This window comes from Rhinoderma darwinii, chromosome 10 (genome assembly GCF_050947455.1).
Source record: "Rhinoderma darwinii isolate aRhiDar2 chromosome 10, aRhiDar2.hap1, whole genome shotgun sequence".
Lineage (NCBI taxonomy): Eukaryota > Metazoa > Chordata > Amphibia > Anura > Rhinodermatidae > Rhinoderma > Rhinoderma darwinii.
In genome coordinates, this window is record NC_134696.1 from 42,717,849 (window position 1) to 42,739,511 (window position 21,663).

The 21,663-nt window shown below is 38.7% G+C and overlaps 1 protein-coding gene across 5 annotated transcripts in view; it reads right to left on the reverse strand.

The window, feature by feature from the left end:
• Positions 1 to 3,260: 3,260 nt before the first annotated feature.
• CADM1 (cell adhesion molecule 1) overlaps positions 3,261 to 21,663 on the reverse strand; it is a 228,313-nt gene continuing 209,910 nt past the window's right edge. For all 5 annotated transcript variants that reach the window (XM_075839793.1, XM_075839791.1, XM_075839790.1 and 2 more), the window contains 2 exons: positions 8,639 to 8,767; positions 3,261 to 7,583 (listed from right to left, as the gene is read on the reverse strand). In XM_075839793.1, the coding sequence (XP_075695908.1) occupies positions 7,465 to 7,583; positions 8,639 to 8,767 (248 nt within the window). In that variant the 3' untranslated portion in view covers positions 3,261 to 7,464. The remainder of the gene's footprint in view (positions 7,584 to 8,638; positions 8,768 to 21,663) is intronic.

The following is a 21,663-nucleotide window of genomic DNA, read 5'->3' on the forward strand; positions in this document are numbered from 1 at the left end:
GGATTTAATTAAATGCAAAAAAAGTTACTGTAACTCTAAATTGTATGTAACGTGAACATTTTTATGGCCTGGGAAAAAGCATTTGATCTCACCATTAAACTACACCAGCAACTTTTCGTGTGATGCAACTACCAAAAATGGCTTATAATCAAGTGTGATTTCTAGGAATTTAAAGGGATAGTATGAGAATAGAAAATAGGGTATTTTAACTTGAATAGGGCTGAGCTAAAATATCTAACAGAGCCCATGCACAAGATGGTGCTGTTTCTAGGGGAAGGGAAACACATTCTATAAAAAGGGCAAAATATGCAAAAAAAAAAAAAGGGCATTTGAAAAAAATAAGGGTTCAGCTCCAGCCTTTGTAAATTATAAAGAGCTTAATAAAAATATGTAAAAAAGTAATAAAACCAGCAGAGATACCAAATGAAAGGCAGGTGGCCAAAGATAGCAAAACAAATCCCCAAATAATCTTCAAATATATAAATGCAAAACAGCTAAGGTCTGAACATGTGGGACCCCTAAATAGTGGTAATGGGGAGTTTGGCACAGGGGATCAAGGGAACACAGAATTACTAAATGGATTCTTTAGCTCTGTATATAAAACAGAAGAAGGAGCAGCTGATGTAGCCGGTGCCAGTGCTGTTAATATATCAGTTGATATACTGAATTAGATGAATGTAGATATGGTCCAAGCTAAGTTAAATAAAATAAATGTGCACAAGGCCCCGGGACCAGATGGGTTACACTCTAGAATTCTTAAAGAGCTTAGTTCAGTTATTTCTGTCCCCCTCTTCATAATATTCAGAGAATCTCTAGTGACTGGTATAGTGCCAAGGGACTGGCGCAGGGTAAATGTGGTGCCTATTTTCAAAAAGGGCTCTAGGTCTTCCCAGAGTAATTATAGACCAGTAAGCTTAACATCCAAAATGTTTGAAGGGTTATTGAGGGACTATATACAGGATAACTGTATGCGACAATAAATAGTATTATAAGTGACAGCCAGCACGGATTTACTAAGAACAGAAGTTGTCAGACTAACCTGATTTGTTTTTATGAAGAGGTGAGCAGAAGTCTAGACAGAGGGGCAGCTGTGGATATAGTGTTTTTGGACATTGCAAAGGCATTTGACCCTGTCCCTTATAGACGTCTAATGGGTAAATTAAGGACTATAGGTTTAGATAGTATAGTTTGTAATTGGATCGAAAATTGGCTCAAGGACCGTATCCAGAGAGTTGTGGTCAATGATTCCTACTCTGAATGGTCGCGGGTTATAAGTGGTGTATCCCGGGGTTCAGTGCTGGGACCACTATTATTTTACTTATTTATTAAAGATATAGGGGATGGGATTAATAAGCATTGTTTTTATTTTTGCAGATGACACCAAGGTATGGCTGGGCGATTAATCAAATTATCTTGATTAATTCGCCATTTCAAGTCAGAGCGATTCTGGATGTTCCCAGAATAGTGAAATCGTTACAAGCCCGCCCCCATAGCAGGAGAGAGAAAAAAAACGTTATTAACAATCAGGCATGCTGCACAGCGCATCTATATTACTGAATGCCGACACTGAACAGTGAGGGGGACTGAGGTTTGCTGTGTGTTATAAGGATTAGAGAGATTGTTTGTTTTGTTTGGCGTGCCGTTCTCCCAGGCAGCTTCTTAACCCACTCAGTTCCAGCTACATTACAAGCTATAGGGTGGATGGTAACTGAAGTGGTTTTCGTTATTGTCAGTTATGATAACGACGTAGCTAAGATCAGTGTTAGTGGAGGAGCCTCAGTGCTGGTGATATACAATGCAGAGGGGGCTTACTAGTTCTAGCGACTTTTGCCTTTTTTGCGCCACTTTTGTAGGAAGATGCATGACCTCTGGGAAACACAGCGTGACCACCACGGCACAACAAATTTAATTTGTAACACAAGGACACGTTAAGCATGTATGCCTGGAGCTTTCGTGGCGTACACACTAACCGTAGGGGAAAAGTGATTTGAATGGGGCCATACATGTATTTTTCCTCAGATCTCACTGTTCTCCTGCTGCTCATATATGCACCACACCATATACACTGTACATTGTTTACTAGCAAGGCACCATTTATACCCTGTCTTGGTATTATTTTCAGTTTAACAAAAAAAATAAAAAATCGAGATTCAAATAGAGAATCGTTCATAGTGTTGAAAAAAAAATAAAAAATCCTGATTTTATTTTTGGACAAATTCGCCCAGCCTTAAACCAAGCCATGTAGTATTGTTCAGGCTATGGAAGATGTTCATAAATTACAAGCCGATTTGGACACACTGATTGTTTGGGCAACCACTTGGAAAATGAGTTTTAATGTAGATAAATATAAAGTTATGCATCTGGGTACCAACAATCTGCATGCATCATATGTCCTAGGGGGAGCTATACTGGAAGAGTCACTTGTTGAGAAGGATCTGGGTGTACTTGAGATCATAGACTAAATAACAGCATGCAATGTCAATCAGCTGCTTCTAAAGCCAGCAAGATATTGTCGTGTATTAAAAGAGGCTTGGACTTGCGGAACAGGGATATAATATTACCACTTTACAAAGCATTAGTGAGGCCTCATCTAGAATATGCAGGTCAGTTCTGGGCTTCAGTTCATAGAAAGGATGCCCTGGAGTTAGAATAAATACAAAGAACAGCAACGAAGCTAATAAGGGGCGTGGAGAATCTAAGTTATGAGGAAAGGTTAAAATAATTAAAGCTATTTAACCTTGAAAAGAGATGACTAAGGGGGTACATGATTTACTTATATAAATATATGAATGGCCCATACAAGAAATATAGTGAAAACCTGTGCCATGTAAAACCCCCTCAAAAGACAAGGGGGCACTCCCTCTGTCTGGAGAAAAAAAGGTTCAACCTGCAGAGGCATCAAGTCTTCTCTACTGTGAGAACTGTGAATCTATGGAATAGTCACCACAGGAGCTGGTCACAGCAGGGACAGTAGATGGATTTAAAAAAGGCTTAGATAATTTCCTAGAACAAAAATATAGGCTTCAATGTGAATGTGTAGAATTTTTCATTCATCTCTTCCCTTTCTCCCATGCCTTGGTTGAACTTGATGGACATCTGTATTTTTTCAACCGTGCTAACTATATAACCTTTATCTATAGTCTATGAAAGCCCTTGACTGCGACTACTTTCCATAACTGTCATGGACTATCATTTTCAGCTGTTTTTAAAAATTCCTTATGCATAACACAAGACTGAGATGAAAAATAAGAAGATGAACATGAAATAATTTTATATTTTATTGTCATTTTCTTACAAAGTAATACTCAACAATACATTTCAAACAGTGTACCGTATATTAAAAAAAAATACAGAAATCATACAACTAAAAACCAAAAAATAAAAATAAAATAAAAAAAAATAAAAAAAAGGAATGAATATTTATCTATCCATAACGTGGTTGGTTTTGTTTCGTTTTCCAATGTGGGGGCTAAGGTTTAGCAGCCTACCTGAGACAGAACAGACAAGGGTGGGAACACAGGGACCTGAGACAAGCAGAAGCGAAAAAACGGGTGCTCACAATGAACAAAACAAACTCCAGGAGCCGCCAAAAGGGGAGCGTAAACACGAGAGCTTACACAGGTAAAAATATCTACTGCCAAATAGACTTACAATCTGCCCTAAAACCAGCCAGCATGAGGAATGTCCATTTTGTACCTTCCCCACACTCCCATGTTAAATATCACATTCTGAGAACTTTGGGAGTATGTGCCATGGCCTGTTTTTAAAAAGACATAGAAGGCTGGAAAAACTCGACAAAGCTCTAATAAAATGAATTGCCAGTAAAAAGTTAAGACCCTGTGATATCCTGCTATGGGAGCGGAGGAAGGATGGGGGGGGGGGGGGGTAGAGATCAGACAGCCAAACAATGGCACAACACGGACAGATAACTGTAGAATCGTCCAGTTACAGTATATTCAAACAATACACTTCACACATAACAAGAAAAATAGGAAACAATATTTCCATTATTTCAAGGAATAATAATAATTTTATCAAAGGAAACGTACAGAAGAAAAATAGTTTCTGTAATGGTAATAACACAATAACAATCTAAAAATTTTGATTTTTGTCCATCATTGCCCCAGGCACAGTTGTTGAAAAAAATTCTCGTTTGGGGCTTTGTTGTTTCATGGCAGCGAAATTAACATTTCATATCCAAACTGATATGTTTACAGAACTACAGGCTCAATAGATATCTCAGTTCAGTGGATTATGTATACACAGTGATGCTGTATTTGTCAAGGAATGACATCAAAACCATAATTCATATACCAGAAAGACATACATTCTTTACGTAATATTTTAAATGGTTATGGAAGAGAAAGAGGGAGGGGAGGCAATATTATTTTTATTTTTGTAAGTAATAATCAAAAAGTTAGAAAAAAAATATTTGTGCGTAAGAGAATAAATCTGATTTTAGAAAAATGATCAACATTCCACATATCCAAGCTTTACCTGCAGGCTGCAAAAAAAAATCTAAGATAAGAGCAATATCCAATAACCAGTCTGTGTGGCAGCAATAGAAAGGCTTCTTATATTCTTTTTACAGAAGGGGTGACAAACCTCCATTCAGGTCAATACAGCTGCTGCTGCAAAGTCCCCGAAGCAGGGATTATCGCATATTTGTACACAACTTCACTGAAAAGAATTTCAGTTTGTGTTACCAAACAGAGCCTAAAGCCACATCAAGTGTGATCACCTGAAAATTCACAGGAAAGGGTTTAAAAAATAAGAAAAACCCCACCTGAGGTAAAACTCTGACTCATCCACAGCCATTTAAAGAATGTTACGTAAAGAGAATATTTCCCCCTAGCAACATACAAATTTCTAGAAAACAGTTGATATGTAACCAAAACACATCTTTGCCGAAGACCACTTCTATAACCTCCAACTGCTTCCACTTTAACACTTCCCAATAAAAGAAATCCCCACCTTCAAAATGACATCAAGAGATTAAACGTATCCCCCCAATTTCTGGATAAACAAGATTTAAATAAAAAAAATCACAGATTCCTATGTTCTGGATTCCATAAGGTAACAATATAAGAACAACATGTCATCTTTAAAAACAAACAACCCAATGGTGGTCATTAAAGTGTGGTCGATTTTCTTAAAGATATATGATAGAATTTTTAGGACAAAAACTATAAGCATGAATCTGTCACATGAGATTGAGGACCGTGGCTTATTCACACGACTATCTCAGCTTTGTGCCTCCTTCCATATTTCTTTTTACCAAAAAAAAAAAAGAAGATTGCATCTCAGCTGGAGGGAGAAAGCAAAAATTCCTTTAGATAGGGTTTTCCTTCTTCCACCTGCTGGGATCCAATATGGAAGGCTATATTGAGCTGAGATACATTGTGAATGACCCACATATTTGCTCGTAGTGAGTTTCTCCACTTTGCTGATATTTCTGCCGACGCGAGGTTTAAAGTATAATTCCTTTTAGTGTGAGTCTGCGTGTTAGATGTATCGGTTGAGGCCAGAGAAGCAATGTGGAAGGTAAGTATTGAAATGAAAATGGCTCCTGTGACAGTGCACACATTCACACATGTAGGTGATGGGTCAAGCTAGGGCACTCTACCTGCACAATGCTACCTAGGATTGTGGGAATTCAATCTTAAAACACCTTTTATCTTCATTCTTTCTTAACATGTACACAACAGAAAACATAAGTCAGCTCGGGAGCCATCTTAAAATAACCCCTACGTTTCATATTTTGTAAGACAATATAGGTGCAGCTCTACTCAGCAATATACAGTGGGATTGACAAGAAAGCAACGCACTTACCCTGCTAACACCTTCTATAGCAGCAATGACATCTCATTGTTTTACACTTTAACAACTTCAGACTGAACCCTTCAGACAACACAATAATATTACAGATTATATAATACAGGCTGCTCTTAGTAGAGTTACGTGAAGCGTTGAATGCCTTAGTATCACAGTTGGTGGTACCGCACGCGTTTACTACCATCAATTTCAAACAAAATGGCAGGAGGGTACAGTTATCCACTCATACAGTAGAAACATTGTAGTGAACATCACAGCCCTGTACTAAGACACAGCACTGAGAGTGAGGAAAATTTGTGTGGAAGAAAAGGTGAGGAATGCTGGATTAAGGAAGAAAAAATAACCTGCGGTGACAAGGTATAAGAGGCAAAAAAAAAAAAAGGATAAAAGGGCAAAGGACGTAGAAAGATGGGTACCGACAGATGGGAGATAGAAGGGCTTTCTATGAGTGTTAAAATTTATCGGAGCAGAAGGAAATTTTCCCATGTACACCCCGCTTTTCCTCCAGCTTGTTCACTTGTGAATAAAAAGGCACATCCGCTTGTATTTCCACCAACTGTCCAAGGTGGGTTGGGGGGATGGAGTTGTAGGAGCTTCCTCACGCCTGAAGTGCAGTTGGTTCTGTAAAGTCTCTCTTTTTTAAGCTCTACTTTGTTAATTAAGCGAGGAACAATTCACTTCCCAGAGAAGAGTAGAATGACTCCTCTGTATCACACGCTTGATATCCAGAAAGGGACACACAGAAAAAGCAGCACGATGGAGAGTCAACATACGGGCGCAAGAAACACAAGAATGGGTCAGACAGATGGCATTGCACGAAATGAGTTGGAATTAAAGAGCGCCCCCAAGAACCACTGATGAACTAGCAAAGCAATAAATACAAGCAACTGGAAAAACGATATGATATGGATAGTCCCTGTAGAAGGTGACGTGAAGACAGATAGATCAGGAAATAGGTGGGTAGGAACGGACTAACATGATGGTTTTGACAGGAAAGAGCTCTTATAAAAGCATCAATGCTCAAGAGGATGTACAAAAATCTAACAGAAAGGACAATTAAATGCCCACACTTAGATGATATGTAAAAAGTAGTGTAATGAGGTGGACAGACATAAGAGAAAGCTCAGAAGGAAATGGCACAAGACAGATTATAAAGCACCCCAGCAGGAAGTGACACGAAAACCAGCCGGGAACACAAGAAGAACTTCTCGGGAAAGTGAAATAAAAAACAAGCAAGGCACCAAATTGTCTGCAGATGATAAATATGCCTCTTCAGTGAACGAGGAGCCTGTGAAATATTTCCCTACACATGGGTACAGAAAGTTCTGCAAACAGTATCCTCCTGCACTGAGGAGCCCGCAATCCATATTTTACTTGCAACCCTACCCCCCCCACCCCTTCCACAAAATAAAAACAAACATTTCAAGCTCCTGTTATTCCCATGAAAGGAAAGTGGCAAACAATAAAAGCAGAGAGTGTTGTGGGGCAATCACTTTATACCAGATGGGTCCCCCGCTCCTCCATCCGCTCCAAAACCAAATGATAAAAAAAAAACGCAAGACGTTGGAAGGTCCTTCTCCCTTAGGGCGGTGAGTCTGAACAGAGCTCACACCCTTAAACAAGGCCAGGCTAGATAAAATATTCCTTCTTCTCTTCACAGCTGTTCTGCCCACCCTCTGCATTGATGATTGCAGTATCTGCGTCTGCTGCGTCATCAGCGCCTTTGGCTTCATGGGTGAAGTATGTTCCTGTAGGTGAGAAAAAGGAATATGAAATATAATACATTCAAACAATACACCCTTATAATAACAGGGAAAGAAACCCAGAGAGAAGAATGGTGTATAGAATATTATTCCATGTCCCATGAACGCAAAACCTTATATTTCAATCTATAAGATGCTCCATAATTTACAGGCTTGCAGGTTGGTAGCTGTTCCATATAACATTTGATGAAGTGGTATTGTTTGTGATGGTTCAATAGAGGAGGAGATCATCTCAAGTTAAGTCATATAGTGTAAGATAAATAGAAACACTTTTGCAAAAGTGATCATTTTAATTTGAGAGTCAGAAATATTTTGGATAAATTAAAGGGAATATAGCATGAGAAAATGACATTATTTTAATCAGGTTTTATTATAAACATATATCTTTTCAATCATATATGTTTTGGATTTTTTGTCTAATAAAGATTTTGTTATACTTTTTGATACTCTCAAATTGCTATTTGCATCCTTTCTTTGGTCATATATTTCTAAGGGCCTGTTCACATCAGTATTGGCTTTCCGTTCTGGGATACCGTAGGGTAAACCCCGCAACGGAAAGTCAAACTGAAACCACAGCTTCCGTTTCCGTCACCATTGATATCAATGGTGACCGAAACATTGCGAATGGTTTCCTTTCGTCACCATTCTGTCAGGTGTCCGTTTTAATGACGGCATCAATAGCGCTATTTCCCGAAGGAAACCTCCAACAGAACCCTGGAACGGAAAGCCATTGCTGATGTGAACAGGCCCTTATAAACAAGTTTATTCAATTATTTATTTATTTTTTACATTTGTATGTAATAAATGAATAAATAAATGAATGAATCAAATTAATGAAAGTGAAAAGAGATACATTAGACTTTTCCTTTAAGGTGGGAATTATTTGTTTGCTGTGAAGTTGAAGAACTGTAACCAAAGTACAAAGAATACAAGTCTTACTTGGCCTTAGCAGTATTTGGGATACAATGATACAACCTATGTTGTTTTATGCCATAACTGTTCACTGAAGGGATCAACTGAAAATCTAAAAGCATAGTTACCTTTATGCCGAGCAAAGTAGCGTCCCAGGATGATGAGAAGGCAAAGCATAGCGAAGACAACCACAGCAACGACTCCCCCGATTACGGCATGGTCTACACCAAGAGGACCCTCTTCTGCTGCCCGGGTATCTGTTAGATAAATAGATGGTTAAGAGTAACGTCGAACAAGGGGAATTGTTACACACTGACAAAATTACAGAGGCACTAAGAAGGTTTGTGAATGGATGACCATCTCAATAATAAGATAGCGGTAGACTTGAGGGAAATAAATTTCCTTGAGTGAAATAAAAGGTATGGTGGTCTTACGAACTACATTGGTATCAGGCGACATCAGTTATGTGAAACCACTCTTAATGCCATTGCAAATTTGTAGATTTCAAATTCTAAAATAAGTGTATTAGATTGGACGACACACTGAGTGATTAGTCAACTATATAAGTATAAAATATTTTTATACACATGAATGAAGAAATAACTCTAGTGCGTAACACATGCTCTCCTGGGCTCTAAAATACCACCCCAGATATAAAACCACAGAAACCAATAAAGTCAATAGAACTCCTGCCGAAAATGTATGAATCTCAACCTTGATAACGCACATTATAAAACGGAGGGGGTCATGTATGACAGTCCACTCTTTCTGGAGGAAGGTTTCCATTAGATATTACCATAATAGTGTTTTATAACTGCCAATCTGTACTGGTCAATGATCCAACAACAAAATAGAAATTTACCATAACGTTCTCTGACTGGTCTATTGCCAAGAAGTGGTTTAAAACCTATATTAATGTAAGCTATAGAATGTAGTACACCTGAATTAATTTGCTGAATGTGAATTACAGAGTGAATTAGAAGGGCTGATCTTTGATAACCCAATTAAAGGTATGATAGACTCAGGAATGAAATAGTTCACAGCTTCCCATTAAATCTCAGCTGATAGAGCGGTCATTGACAGGTTCAGACTGGTAATTCTAAGTGACTTATTGATTCAAGTCCTGGTACAGGTATGAAGGATCACCAGGGACAGATAGCTTAGAATGTCTACTTATGTAGTTCTGCCAGGGCTGGCAACAAGCATCACTGTGGGGTCAAAAAACAAAGGTGTTAGGAGGCGCTTTCATTAAAGCTATTCAAATGAAAATTGACAAGTAAGTTACTATCCAATTTATAGGACAGGACTGAAATTATCGGCAAAATCTAATCATCGCAAAGTCATAGTCAGACATTTGATGAAGTTGGGTAAAGTGGATCTACTTTTAGTCTTTTCCAAACTTTCAGACTTTAACCCCAAATACATTTTATCAAAGCAACATACTGATAAATCTAGTCGTAAAGGGTACCCTCCAGTTATGCTGCTGTCAGCGTCTCCTCACAGATTCTTGAAAAGTGACATTGGAAAATGTGGCTGGTCCATTTGCATGGAAAACTGTGCAATAGCTGTAGTACAGTTGCCTATGCAACCAGACCACTTGTTCTACCGGTCACGTTTATACTTCTGATGGTAGATACGGTCAGCAGCAGAACTGGAAGGTAACCATTAATCTTTGATTGTTGATCAGTCTTAACATGTTAACCACCCATATAATTGGAATAATATCATTGTAAACAATAAACGGGCTGTTACCTGATAACTGAATGAAACAATGTAGTCACAAAGACTAAAACAGCTCAAAACCTTTAGTTTGAGTCAGTATTGAGCAAATCTATAACCCATTTCTAAAATTTAAAAGGGATATACAGGATTAGAAAAGGTTGCTGCTTTCTTCTAAAGACAATGCTACACCTGCCCAACGGTGGTATATGGTATTGAAGTACTGTAAATAGGTCTGTATTTCTCTCTCTCCATATATAAAAAAATTAATTTGTCTGTTCTTTATGCACGGCCAAACGACTGGACCAATCTGTACCAAATTTGGCACATAAGTAAATCCCTCTGCTCACAAGCATCTCTATAAAGCTTGTCAGCAGAGGGAAGCATGAAGAGCTCTAAAATTCCCTGCTAGACGCTGCGCTGACTCTGGACTTGATATAACACAGTGGACCAACACTGCTGCTCAGTGTCCAATGTCCTGTTTTCAGATGAAAGGTAATTTTGCATTTCATTTGGAAATCAGGTTCCCAGAGTCTGGAGGAAGAGTGGAGAGGCATCAATCCAAGCTGCTTGCGGTCCAGTGTGAAGTTTCCACAGTCAGTGATGGTTTGGGGAGCCGTGTCATTATAAAGAATCTATGGGGTATTGTCAAGGGGAAGATGGGAGACCAGACCCAAAAATGCAGATGAGCTGAAGGCCGCTATCAAAGCAACCTGGGCTTCCATATCACCTCAGCAGTGCCACAGGCTGATCACCCCCATGCCACGCCGCATTGATGCAGTAATTCATGCAAAAGGAGCCCCTACCAAGTATTGAGGGCAGATACTGGACATACTTTTCAGTAGGCCAACATTTCGGCATTAAAAATAAGTTGTGAAATTAGGCTTATATAATATTCAAATTTTCTGAGATACAGAATTTGGGGTTTTCATTATCGGTTACCATAATCATCAATATTAAAAGAAAAAAATGCTGGAAATAGATCACTCTGCGTGTAATGAATCTATAGAATATATGAGTTTCACGTTTTGAATTGAATTACTGAAATGAAGAAACTTCTTGATGATATTCTAATTCATTGAGAAGCACTAGTATGTATATGTGTGAATGTATATAAACATATATATATATATATATATATATATATATATATATATATATAAAACACACCTAAATTGTTTTTTTTGGGTCACCTTAGCTTTAAAAAAAAGAAAAAAAAGTGGTAAAACATAAAATAAACCATATAAATTTGGTATTGCTGTATTCGTAGAAACCCGTAGAATAAGGTTAACATGTAGTTTTACTGCCTGATGGACGCCGTAAAAACAAAACCCACCAAAAAATGGTGTAATCGCTGTTTTTTGCCCATTTCACGCCACACATTTTTTTCTGCTTCCCAATAAATTATGCGATACAATAAATGGTGCCATAAAAAACAACTACAACTTGTCCCGCAAAAAACAAGCCCTCATATAGCTATGTCGATGAAAGTTATGGCTTTTGGAAGACGGGAAGCAAAAAACGAAAATGCAAAAACGGAGATTGGCCATGTCCTTAAGGGGTCAAAAGTCAATTGGGCGGTGTGCCAAGAGATCACACCTTTAAAGGACGTTTTCCCCTGAAACTGGATGTTTTTAAGAATGGTCTTGCCTCAACCTACTGTATATGCATAACCTTCAGGCCAAGGACAAATGCTAGATTCCATAACACTAGGCTCTTCTTTCATCTTCGTCTTGGTCCACTATTAATTAAACTGAATTAGGCTGCCTTAAAAATAAATTATCCACTAGATGTTTGCTACATAAACAAGACTTCTTTTATCTCCTTGCATCACTCATTCATTTGTGAGTGGCACTTCATGCATTAAATGTTATTTCATAGACGACTGTGTGAAAATCTTTTGTGCGGTGCTTCGTCACGTGCCTGTTTTTTTGTCCTTTTTTTGAATTCCAGAAATGTATTGCAAAAAGATTAAGCTCATTGTGAGTAGCTCTGATAACAAATACCAAACAAAATGCATTAAAACAAAATAATAAAAAAATAATCCGGCAGAGCAGAGGTCGGTGTGACAGCCTCACATGACAAATGCCACATTATTCACATTACTTGCAAATCCTAATATGCTATTTTAGAAGAACATTGAGTTTCTCCCCAGTTCAATTGCAGCAGAAACAAATGCTGATGATTTGAAATATTCTGGTTACACGATGGTAAATATGTGAGCGGGATGTAGAGTCAGGAGTGAAGGAGTGCAGGAGCAATACGCTCGTAGGGCAATTTCTTCAGCTTTGTATACATTACTGGTTCCAAAAATTTCAAAGGGCCAATGCAGACAACTTGGATTTACCAGACAACTAGCTATTCTCCATGGACTGGATCAATATGTCCTCCATAATTGCTGAATTATTTCAACACTGCAATCTGTCTCCTAATGACAGAGAGATCTGTGCCAGCATTGCTACTTCACCGGCTCGGCAATCTCATGTGCATCATTATCAGTTCTTACAAGAATCCCTTATTTCCATGGTATATCATTGTTCAACAACTAGAACGACATACACGAATATTTCCCTAATAGGATTAGTAGATTCATCATATCACATGAACAACTGCATTACCGCATCATATTATAATCAGATTTTCCCATTTCCATGAGGCTGAACAAACCCTCTTTGTTACGGAACCTAATAAATATGAATAATACAATATCTTAAGAAGCATCTTAACTGGGCATATCTTCCTCGCTTCATGAAATATACTTTCCAACAACACTTAAAATATACCATGGTTCACACTTTTAACAACACGGCCAACATCACGTCCTTCCCGTCTCACATCGGCTTCAGAAGTTAAAGTTCTTTTGTTGTTATGGGTAACATTATCTTTCACTGATTCAGAAATGTTAGAAGTATTTCGGATATTGCAGGGAGCAGAATTTATCTTTATTTTTGTTTAGATTATTGCTTTTGATACCGAACAGTGGCAACTCAAAAGTAATAACCACTTTACATGTCTCCCAGGGGAACAAAGGATCGGGCATGTTGAAATCTAAGATGCTGAGAATCAGGCTGCCCCCATACACATAAGATTGTTGTCCAAACCTGCCCAATTTTTTTCAATATACATGACCATTTTAAGTAAGGGTTTTAAGATCCAAGAGTGCTGGATTAATATGTGGATGCTTATTTCAATAAGCATTATGCTCTTATATCATACCTTTATATATTTATAATCACCCGGTTTAATTATGCTTGGATTCTTGGACCTTGCTCAAGGTCTAGCTTGTAACAAGGACATTATATTATGTCAATGAAAAAATACTATAATTTTAAGACATGTTGATTAAAAAAAAATCTCTATTGCACTATAGTATAGATTCCAAAATCTAATCTTGCTTTGGTTCTGGGAACCCTCCTGCCTTTCAAAGGACCCATAGACCTTTACAGGCTGTGTGCTGGTTTGGTCGTTCCAGGATAAGCCTAGTGTGAATGGGGTGGAAATTCGGATTGATGCAGGACAGCTTGTGGCCATGCACCTGAATTGTGGTACCATTATTTTGTATAGAGCGCTGCCTTCACTGTCTATGTGAGTTTTATAGTCAATTACATCATATTTTTTCAGATCCTTAACAACGGTGCATTCACCAGACGAAGGATAGTCTGAAAATATAAAATACATAATATTTCACAGTAGCTAAACATGAGTAGTATTTTTTACTTAGGATATAAACTGTACTATGTAGAAGACAGAATATAAAAATGTGACACTACCGTTAAAATCCTACCCCATATTCCAAAACAAAATTAAGACAATATTCTATTCCTTTTATTCTATGGCTCGGATAGCTCAACAAGGCATATTTATCATGTAAATGATAACTGGTTAATTCTTTAAAAAAATTATGTGGCCTTTAGTTTGAACATAAATATAGATGAAGCTAATGCAGTTACAGCAATTTAGGAAATAGAGTCTTCCAGGAAACTCAGAAAATTCAATTGCGGAAGGACGGCATAAGTTAGAATCAGACATGGAGTTAAATGTAACTAGAACTACAAGAACATGGCTTATATAGTTTGTAAATTTGTGTTCATTTGGAGACAGTGGCTGAAATGGAAGATAGATTTTGTTTACTTGCAGTTCTACAGACGGATAATGCACATGTGCGCACACAGAGATCTAAGGTTATAATATAGGTTATCCTGGCCATACACCAGTCAGTTGACAGCTTGCATGTTTATTTTTTCAGAGGGAGGGGAATAAGCCGCTGCCAGACACCTCTGGAAATGTCATTCTTTAAGGGGAACAAAGAATCAGGTATGTTGAAATCCAACGTGGCACACCCTTGTTTTCACTGTAGAAAGTGGTGATGCCACTGTCATGTTCCCATGCACATTACTATGATATGCCAATATAATTTTTTGGGGGATATGTCTTTATTAGCACATCTAGACACTGGGATTTTTTGCCTGATCTTCCAGGCAAAACTGCTCCAACTTCTTCGAGTTAGATGGTTGTGTTGGTGTACAGCAGTCTTTAAGTCATGCCACAGATTCTCAATTGTATTCCCATCACAGTCTCAAATCTCTGGCAGAAAAACAGATTTCCTCAAGAATTGCCCCGTATTTACTGCCTTATCTTTCCTTCAATTCCAATCAGTTTTCCAGTCCCTGCTGATGAAAAGCATCCCCACAGCATAATGCTGCCACCACCATGCTTCACTCTGGGAATCGTGTTCTTGGGGTAATGGGAAGTGTTGGGTTTGCGCCACACATAGATTTTCCAATGATGGACAAAAAGTTAAATTTTAGTCTCATCTGACCAAAGATCTTGTGTTTGGGAAGTCTGTCACATGCTGTTTGACAAACTCAAAACGTGTTTTCTTATGGTGTACTTTAAAAAATTTATTTTTCTGGCCACTCTTCCATAAAGCCCCACTCTGTGTAAAGTATGTCTTATAGTGGACCTATGGACAGATAGTTCCATCTCCGCTGTGGATCTTTGGAGCTCCTTGAATGCCATCGTTGGTGTCTTTGTCGAATCTCTGATTAACGTCCTCTTTGCCTGGTCGGTCAGCTTTAGTGGGTGGCCTTTTCTTATTAGGGTTGTAGTTGTGCCATATTCTTCCCATTTTGTTATAATGGATTTAAATGGTGCTCCGCGGGATGTTCAAAGTATTGGATATTTTTTTTATTTTTTGTATAACCCAACCCTAATCTATACTTCTTCACAACTTTGTCTCTGACCCGTTTAGAGAGCTCATTGGTCTTCCTGTTGCTTGTTTAGTGGTGTTGCAGACTCCGGGGCCTTTCACAACAGTTATAATGACATCATATGACATTTTGATTGTATACACGGGGACCTTATTAAACTAATTATGTGACTTTGGAAGTTAATTGGTTTGACGAGACCTTATTTAGGGGTTTCATCGCAAAGGAGGTGAATACCCAGTCTCAACTTTTTAATTCTTAAATTCTTTTTGTTTGTACCTTTCCTCCTCAATGCTTTTTACATTATTCTTGGGCCAGTTCCACAGCCTTTTTCTTGCTAACAATGCAGTTCCTCTGTAGAGGGGAGTCCTGCACTGCCCTTTGCTAGCTAGTAGCAAAGGAGATGAGCCCACGATTGAACCAGGGCCATAGCAGCTACATGGTCTACCTCCATGTCAAGTACGCCCTTGTACAGAGCCATAATACGGCCATATGCATGAGGCCCTAGTCTGTGCTACAAAGTTATTTGAGGCTAACATTGTAATCTTATGAGCATAATGCCCTGTGTTTTGTACTTGAGTATCCATATAAGAGTCAAAATTATAGCCAAAATTTTAAGTACGTTTGAATGAATTGCCTGTTTTGCACATGCATGTAGTAAAACAAGCAATGAGGATACGCTATTCTCCTGCGCAACTATTTGTGCCCCAGATTGTTAAACAGTATAAATATATTACGGATGTTAACGCAACCCCCAGGATTGTAATAAAATGGCAAACTAATCCGTTTAATGGATAGTTTGCCTTTAGAATTTCCCTAATTATCTCTCATAGGAAACATATACCCATTAAAAAACATAGTAAAATGTTCCTTGTAGTGTGCCTTTTTTAAGAGTTATCATCACACAAAACTGATTTATCTCCCAGCTCCTAGATTGTGAAGTGTTAAAGGACATCAGGATAAATTGTGAAGCTAAGATGGAAAAGGAGTACAGCTCACATAGAATAGAAGAAGAAGGGTGGGTAGATGGTCTGTAGTACAAAGTGCGTGTGACCTCAACAATAGTGGTGGCAAGAAGGGACATGAATCTATTCTCACTGCAAGGCTATAATACTACACCCTATATACATCAATAACTCATGTAGAGTCTAGTTTTATTAAAAAAGCTTATCGCATACACTACTATAAGACATAAGGTGTCATTTAATAGTAGATAGACAAGAAGTAGACTAACCTCAAGAACCTGAAAGGTATTCACTTCTTTAACTATGTTTTACTATAGGGATAAGTGGGATTCATCATCTTCAAGGTAAAAGGAATAAGTCACCAGGATCAAAGACATAGGTATTAGACATTGCAGATCTCACTGGCAATAGCCATGGTAGCATCAATGACACTGGGCATTATGGGCACATGTTGGCATTGTCCGGGTAAAATTTTGGAGTTTGCAATTGGAGTTGCAAGCTAATACAGTTGGGGACATCCAAGGCATTAAGAAAACAGGAGGACGGAGTACGTGCAAAGTTCTCGGAAAACGGATGGTAGAAGAACATGGACGGTGCGGTGCGTAAGTTTAAAACTACAACACAGACACGAGACAAAAAAATTGGACAATTTGCAAGGCCTTAGACAGAAGAACCGAGGATGAAAAGTTTTCAGTGATCATCACGACACAGGACTAGTAGCGGTAACTATCAGTAGAGGTGTAGAGTGCACTGGGAAGTAAGAGGACGGAAGGACAGATAGTAAAGGTGGATAGTGCATGAAGCGGATCTTGGAAAGGTGTAAGAATGAGACCAAGTCTACACAGCAGGTTATAATGAAAAGTAGAGCAGTGAGCTGACATATAGGATAATGCAAAGGGCATAACGCCCAGCAGGACAATGCAGAAAAGAGCATATGCTAAAAAGAAGTCATAGTAAGAATGAAGTACAAAGGCCAGGTTAGTTAGGGGACAAAAAGAAGAGTGACAGCAGAAAGTGCACAATAGAGAAGACGAAGAGCAGATTCTGCAAAATGGGACATAAAGGAAAATGCACATCAAAAACGTGAACCAAACTGAGTTAATAGAACAAAGAACAATGCTACAATCTGAAATTCAATACTTCAATAAAGACTTCTGGCCTATAAGCATATTATCCAGGTCACAGTCTGTCTGGACAGATCAGTAGTCCTGTGTAACTAAAAGAGAATACATATATTGCATGCACCGTCGTGCAGGTTTTTTGTCCTAGAAACATATTTTACAATAGGCGATGTGCACAATAATTCTGTACAGAGTTAAACTCACACGTAAAAACATACCAAACACACAAGGAAAAGAGAGGCAAGGTAACATACTAGGGTCAGGAATTTACCACCATGCAATGATTTGGTTGCGTACAGCATGCACCAAGATGCCACATACAACGAACATAAAGCACATATGCAGGGAGACACACCAAGGGTCATATGTGCCTGGAATGGGGTTATATAGGGTGTTTTACAATAAAAGGGGTTTTAGGAGTGTATTCTACTAGAATGAGCACCACTCTTATCCATGGGCTGTGTCTGGTATTGCAGCCTCGTTCACTTAAATGGGACTGAGCTGCAATACCAGACACAGCCCATGAACAAGGATTGTGCTGTTTCTGGAAGAAAGAACTCATGCTTTTCTAATATCATGCAACGCCTTTAATGGAAATCGGATTGTTGATTTTCTAAATGATCTCGTTCAAAATGCTGCATGCCCCTTATTAAACATGGCACAGTTGTGAAAACCAGCAATCATTTTTACAAATTGGTAGTATTTGACCCACAGAGTCAGAGGTGGCGGAAGGATAGTGGTATGATAATAACATAAATGTGTTGGGAGCTGCTGGATTGGGCTAGACAGGATTTGGCAGGCCCACTGCCCTCAGGACCCCTGTATTATGCCCGCCAGTGAAGAAGCTGCATACATACATTTGCAAGCTCAGATAACAAATATTTTTTAGGAAGAGGTAGCACTCCAAATGTGTTGCCCCAATAACCTGGTTCCATTATTAGCAACATTTTATAACAAAATCAGTCACTTTTTTCCAACTAACCCCCTTTTAATACTGCAGGTAGAACGTATAGGAGATTCTAAGAATAATAGGTATTCAATGCCAGCTGTAGAAACAATAGACATGATGAAAAAGGGTAGAGAGGGAGCTCTAAAATAACAAGGGAAAAACAGGGGTGGAAAGCAAATTAGCTGTTGAAGGGTTAAGGACAAAAAACCCCATGGTGTAGCAGGAATAGCGGCAAAGAAGGGGAGAAGGGAAGCGAGAGCACAAGGCCCAAAGTGGTGACTGTAGCGTAGGAGGAGAGGAAGAAGGAAGGAGGTCAGGTTATTGCAGCCTCGTACATGTGAAGAATCCTGATTAAAGCCAATGCTGGCGAACCAATAATAATAAATTCTCTCCAGCTCGAGAGGAGGAGTAATGCAAACTGTCAGTGACTGTATCATTTATACAAGAGGAGTGCTGATAAATTCCTCCTGATTAAACTTCTCCGCAGACTCACAGTATCTGGAAATTAATGTATACAGACAGAATGTCACAATGTATATATGGGGAACGTGTCTCCGAACCTCAGACGTTGTAATTAGATGAAGGTGCGGAGCTGCTACGAGATTCCACAGCACAATGTCCTACTACACAGGAAAGTAGCCAATGCAAGAAATAGAACATACATATGTCCTTCCCTAATATACAGTGGCCGAATTACCTCCCCGGCAACAGAGGTTACCAATATTAATATAACCAGACCTGTGCCATCCAAGGAACACACACACATATATATATATACTAGTCATGGAAAGGATATGAAATAACCGTGAATTCTATCCCCTGCTGCAGCTAACAGCAGTGAATCTGTTAATATGCTTTTTTAGCAAATATTCAGAAGAATAACCCTAAAAGTGGAGGCATTCTTTAAAGGCTATATACACCCTTGAACAAATCAAATTCTTTTTTTTTTTTTTCCTTTTTAATAAATCAATGTTTTTAGTGATTTCAAACAACTTTTAAAATTAAGATACAGCTTCTATGTAGCCTGTATTCAAAAGAAGCAGTATTATGCCGTCAAAGTCAATTCCGTCAGATCAGCTGGACTGACTGTTCCAGGGAAAGCTGGTCCTGCGTGTCCCTGACATGCAGCATCCAGCCAGTATCGATCACATTTACGTTCATGGACTTAGATGCGATCGATATTAGCTGGATCCTGTGTGTCAGGCAGGCAGGACCACCATTCCCCGGAGCCGCCAGTACTGCTTACCTGACGGAATCGGCTTTTGAGGGCAGGATACAGCTTCTATGTATACAGAATACTTAAAAGCTGTAAAAAAGTAAAGAATTTTTTTATAAAAGTAAATGTGAAAGTTGTTTGAAATCACTAAAAACATTGATTTATTAAAGAAAAAAAACTGTTCAAAGGAGTAAATACCTTTTAAGATATTTAAAATGCGAGATTTTTAATGTAGCTGTACCTACTACTACATATACCCAAGTGTACACAGCAAAACATTTCCAACTCAACATATGACCAGGAATGTCTTGTTATTATCCATATTTAGCTAATGTAAAGCAGCAACTAAACCACTCAAACTAGGCTCTTACTTTTACTGGAAAGATGTGTCGTCTCCCCCCCCCCCCCCCCCACAACAAAAAAAGATGCCAGAAGAGGAAAAAAGGGAAGACGTCCCCACACCTTTATGTTGATAAACAGGTGTGAGCCTTTATAGTGCACCCATTATCCAGAAATGTTGAGGGACACAGTCTTACATTTTGCCACTGAAAGACTAGCTTAATAGCGTGAAGCGATCACAATAGAGCAATTCTGATACACTTTCTTGTACTGTACTACAAAGTAAATGAATCTCATGTACGGTTAATAGCCAATGCAAACTTCAGTTTCTTGACATCAGGATTGTAACAAAAGGATACAGCAACAGCTAATGCCAGCACAACATGAGATTTATCAAAACTAGTGTAGGAGAAAAGAGGAGCAGTTGCTGGATCAGGTCGCTGCATGCATTTCCCAAAGGGCCGCTGAAAAATGAGAGTAGAATCTGATTTGTTGCTATGGGTAAATGCTTTACTGGGTTTTGATCAATTTTCCTCTTTGTTGTAAACCCCAGCAGATCTGAAACCAATCAGTACTATAAAAACATAGTACCATATAGTCAAAAGGAGGAACTCTAAAGCTGCCCATACATTTAAGATAGCTGTTCCGACAGCTATTCCTCCCGACTCCCATACATACAGAAGTGTCCACCCTTACTTCTTCTTGAATTGTTACGTTATACAATTTGCCATGATACCAATTCAATACAACCTTGCGCCAAAGTATACTTTTTTTTAAAATTAACAGAGTCAATAGGAGACGGATGGCGGGCCAATGGCTCTGATGAATGTCACCCAACACCCATAGACTTCCATGCTAAAAAGCGTAAATGTTTAACAGATGCAATGTTTTACTGGATGGCTGTAACGTATACATATATTCTTTTAATATGGGATGTCAACCGTCAGATGTATACATGTTTTTTTTTTACATTTGTTTAACATCTCACAATATACAGCTCAGATTATGTCGGATTTAGAGAGAAAGTAAGGGAGGACAACACGCCATGAGTAAGAACAAGTGGTGTGTTTGAAACGCGTAGGCCTGCTATCTGATGCATCCATCCCTTTGTATATGGATATTTTAATATATTTTGAATAAAGTTGGAATATTACTTCCTTTTAAACCCAGGGCTGGATCAAGTTTCTCTTTTTCTGCTTTGATCTTCATCGTGTGCCGCCACGAGGATCCGTGCGCTATCCGGGGTCGGACATAGGATCGGTGAGCTGGAGGATTCCTCCCCCATTTACTTCTAAGGGAGGACACATCTATAGGCACGCTAGGCTGAGTGTGCATTAGTATTCAATAGGGAGAGGGTAATAAGTCGCTGTCAGACACCTCTGGCAGCGGCTTATCTCTTGCGGGAACAAAGGATTGGTGATGTTTAACTTCAACGTGCCCAATTCTTCTTTTATCCCGACATCTGCCGTATTTGGTTGGGTTTCAAGAGTTTAATCATATATTGGATATTCACTTAATGAATTTTTGGCAGAAATGTTAGTCAAATACCAAAAACACATATGCTGTGGATTTTGTTTTTACCTAATTCTCTTAAGACGTCAAAAAAACTACACTCAGCATTTCACTTTGCCCATTGC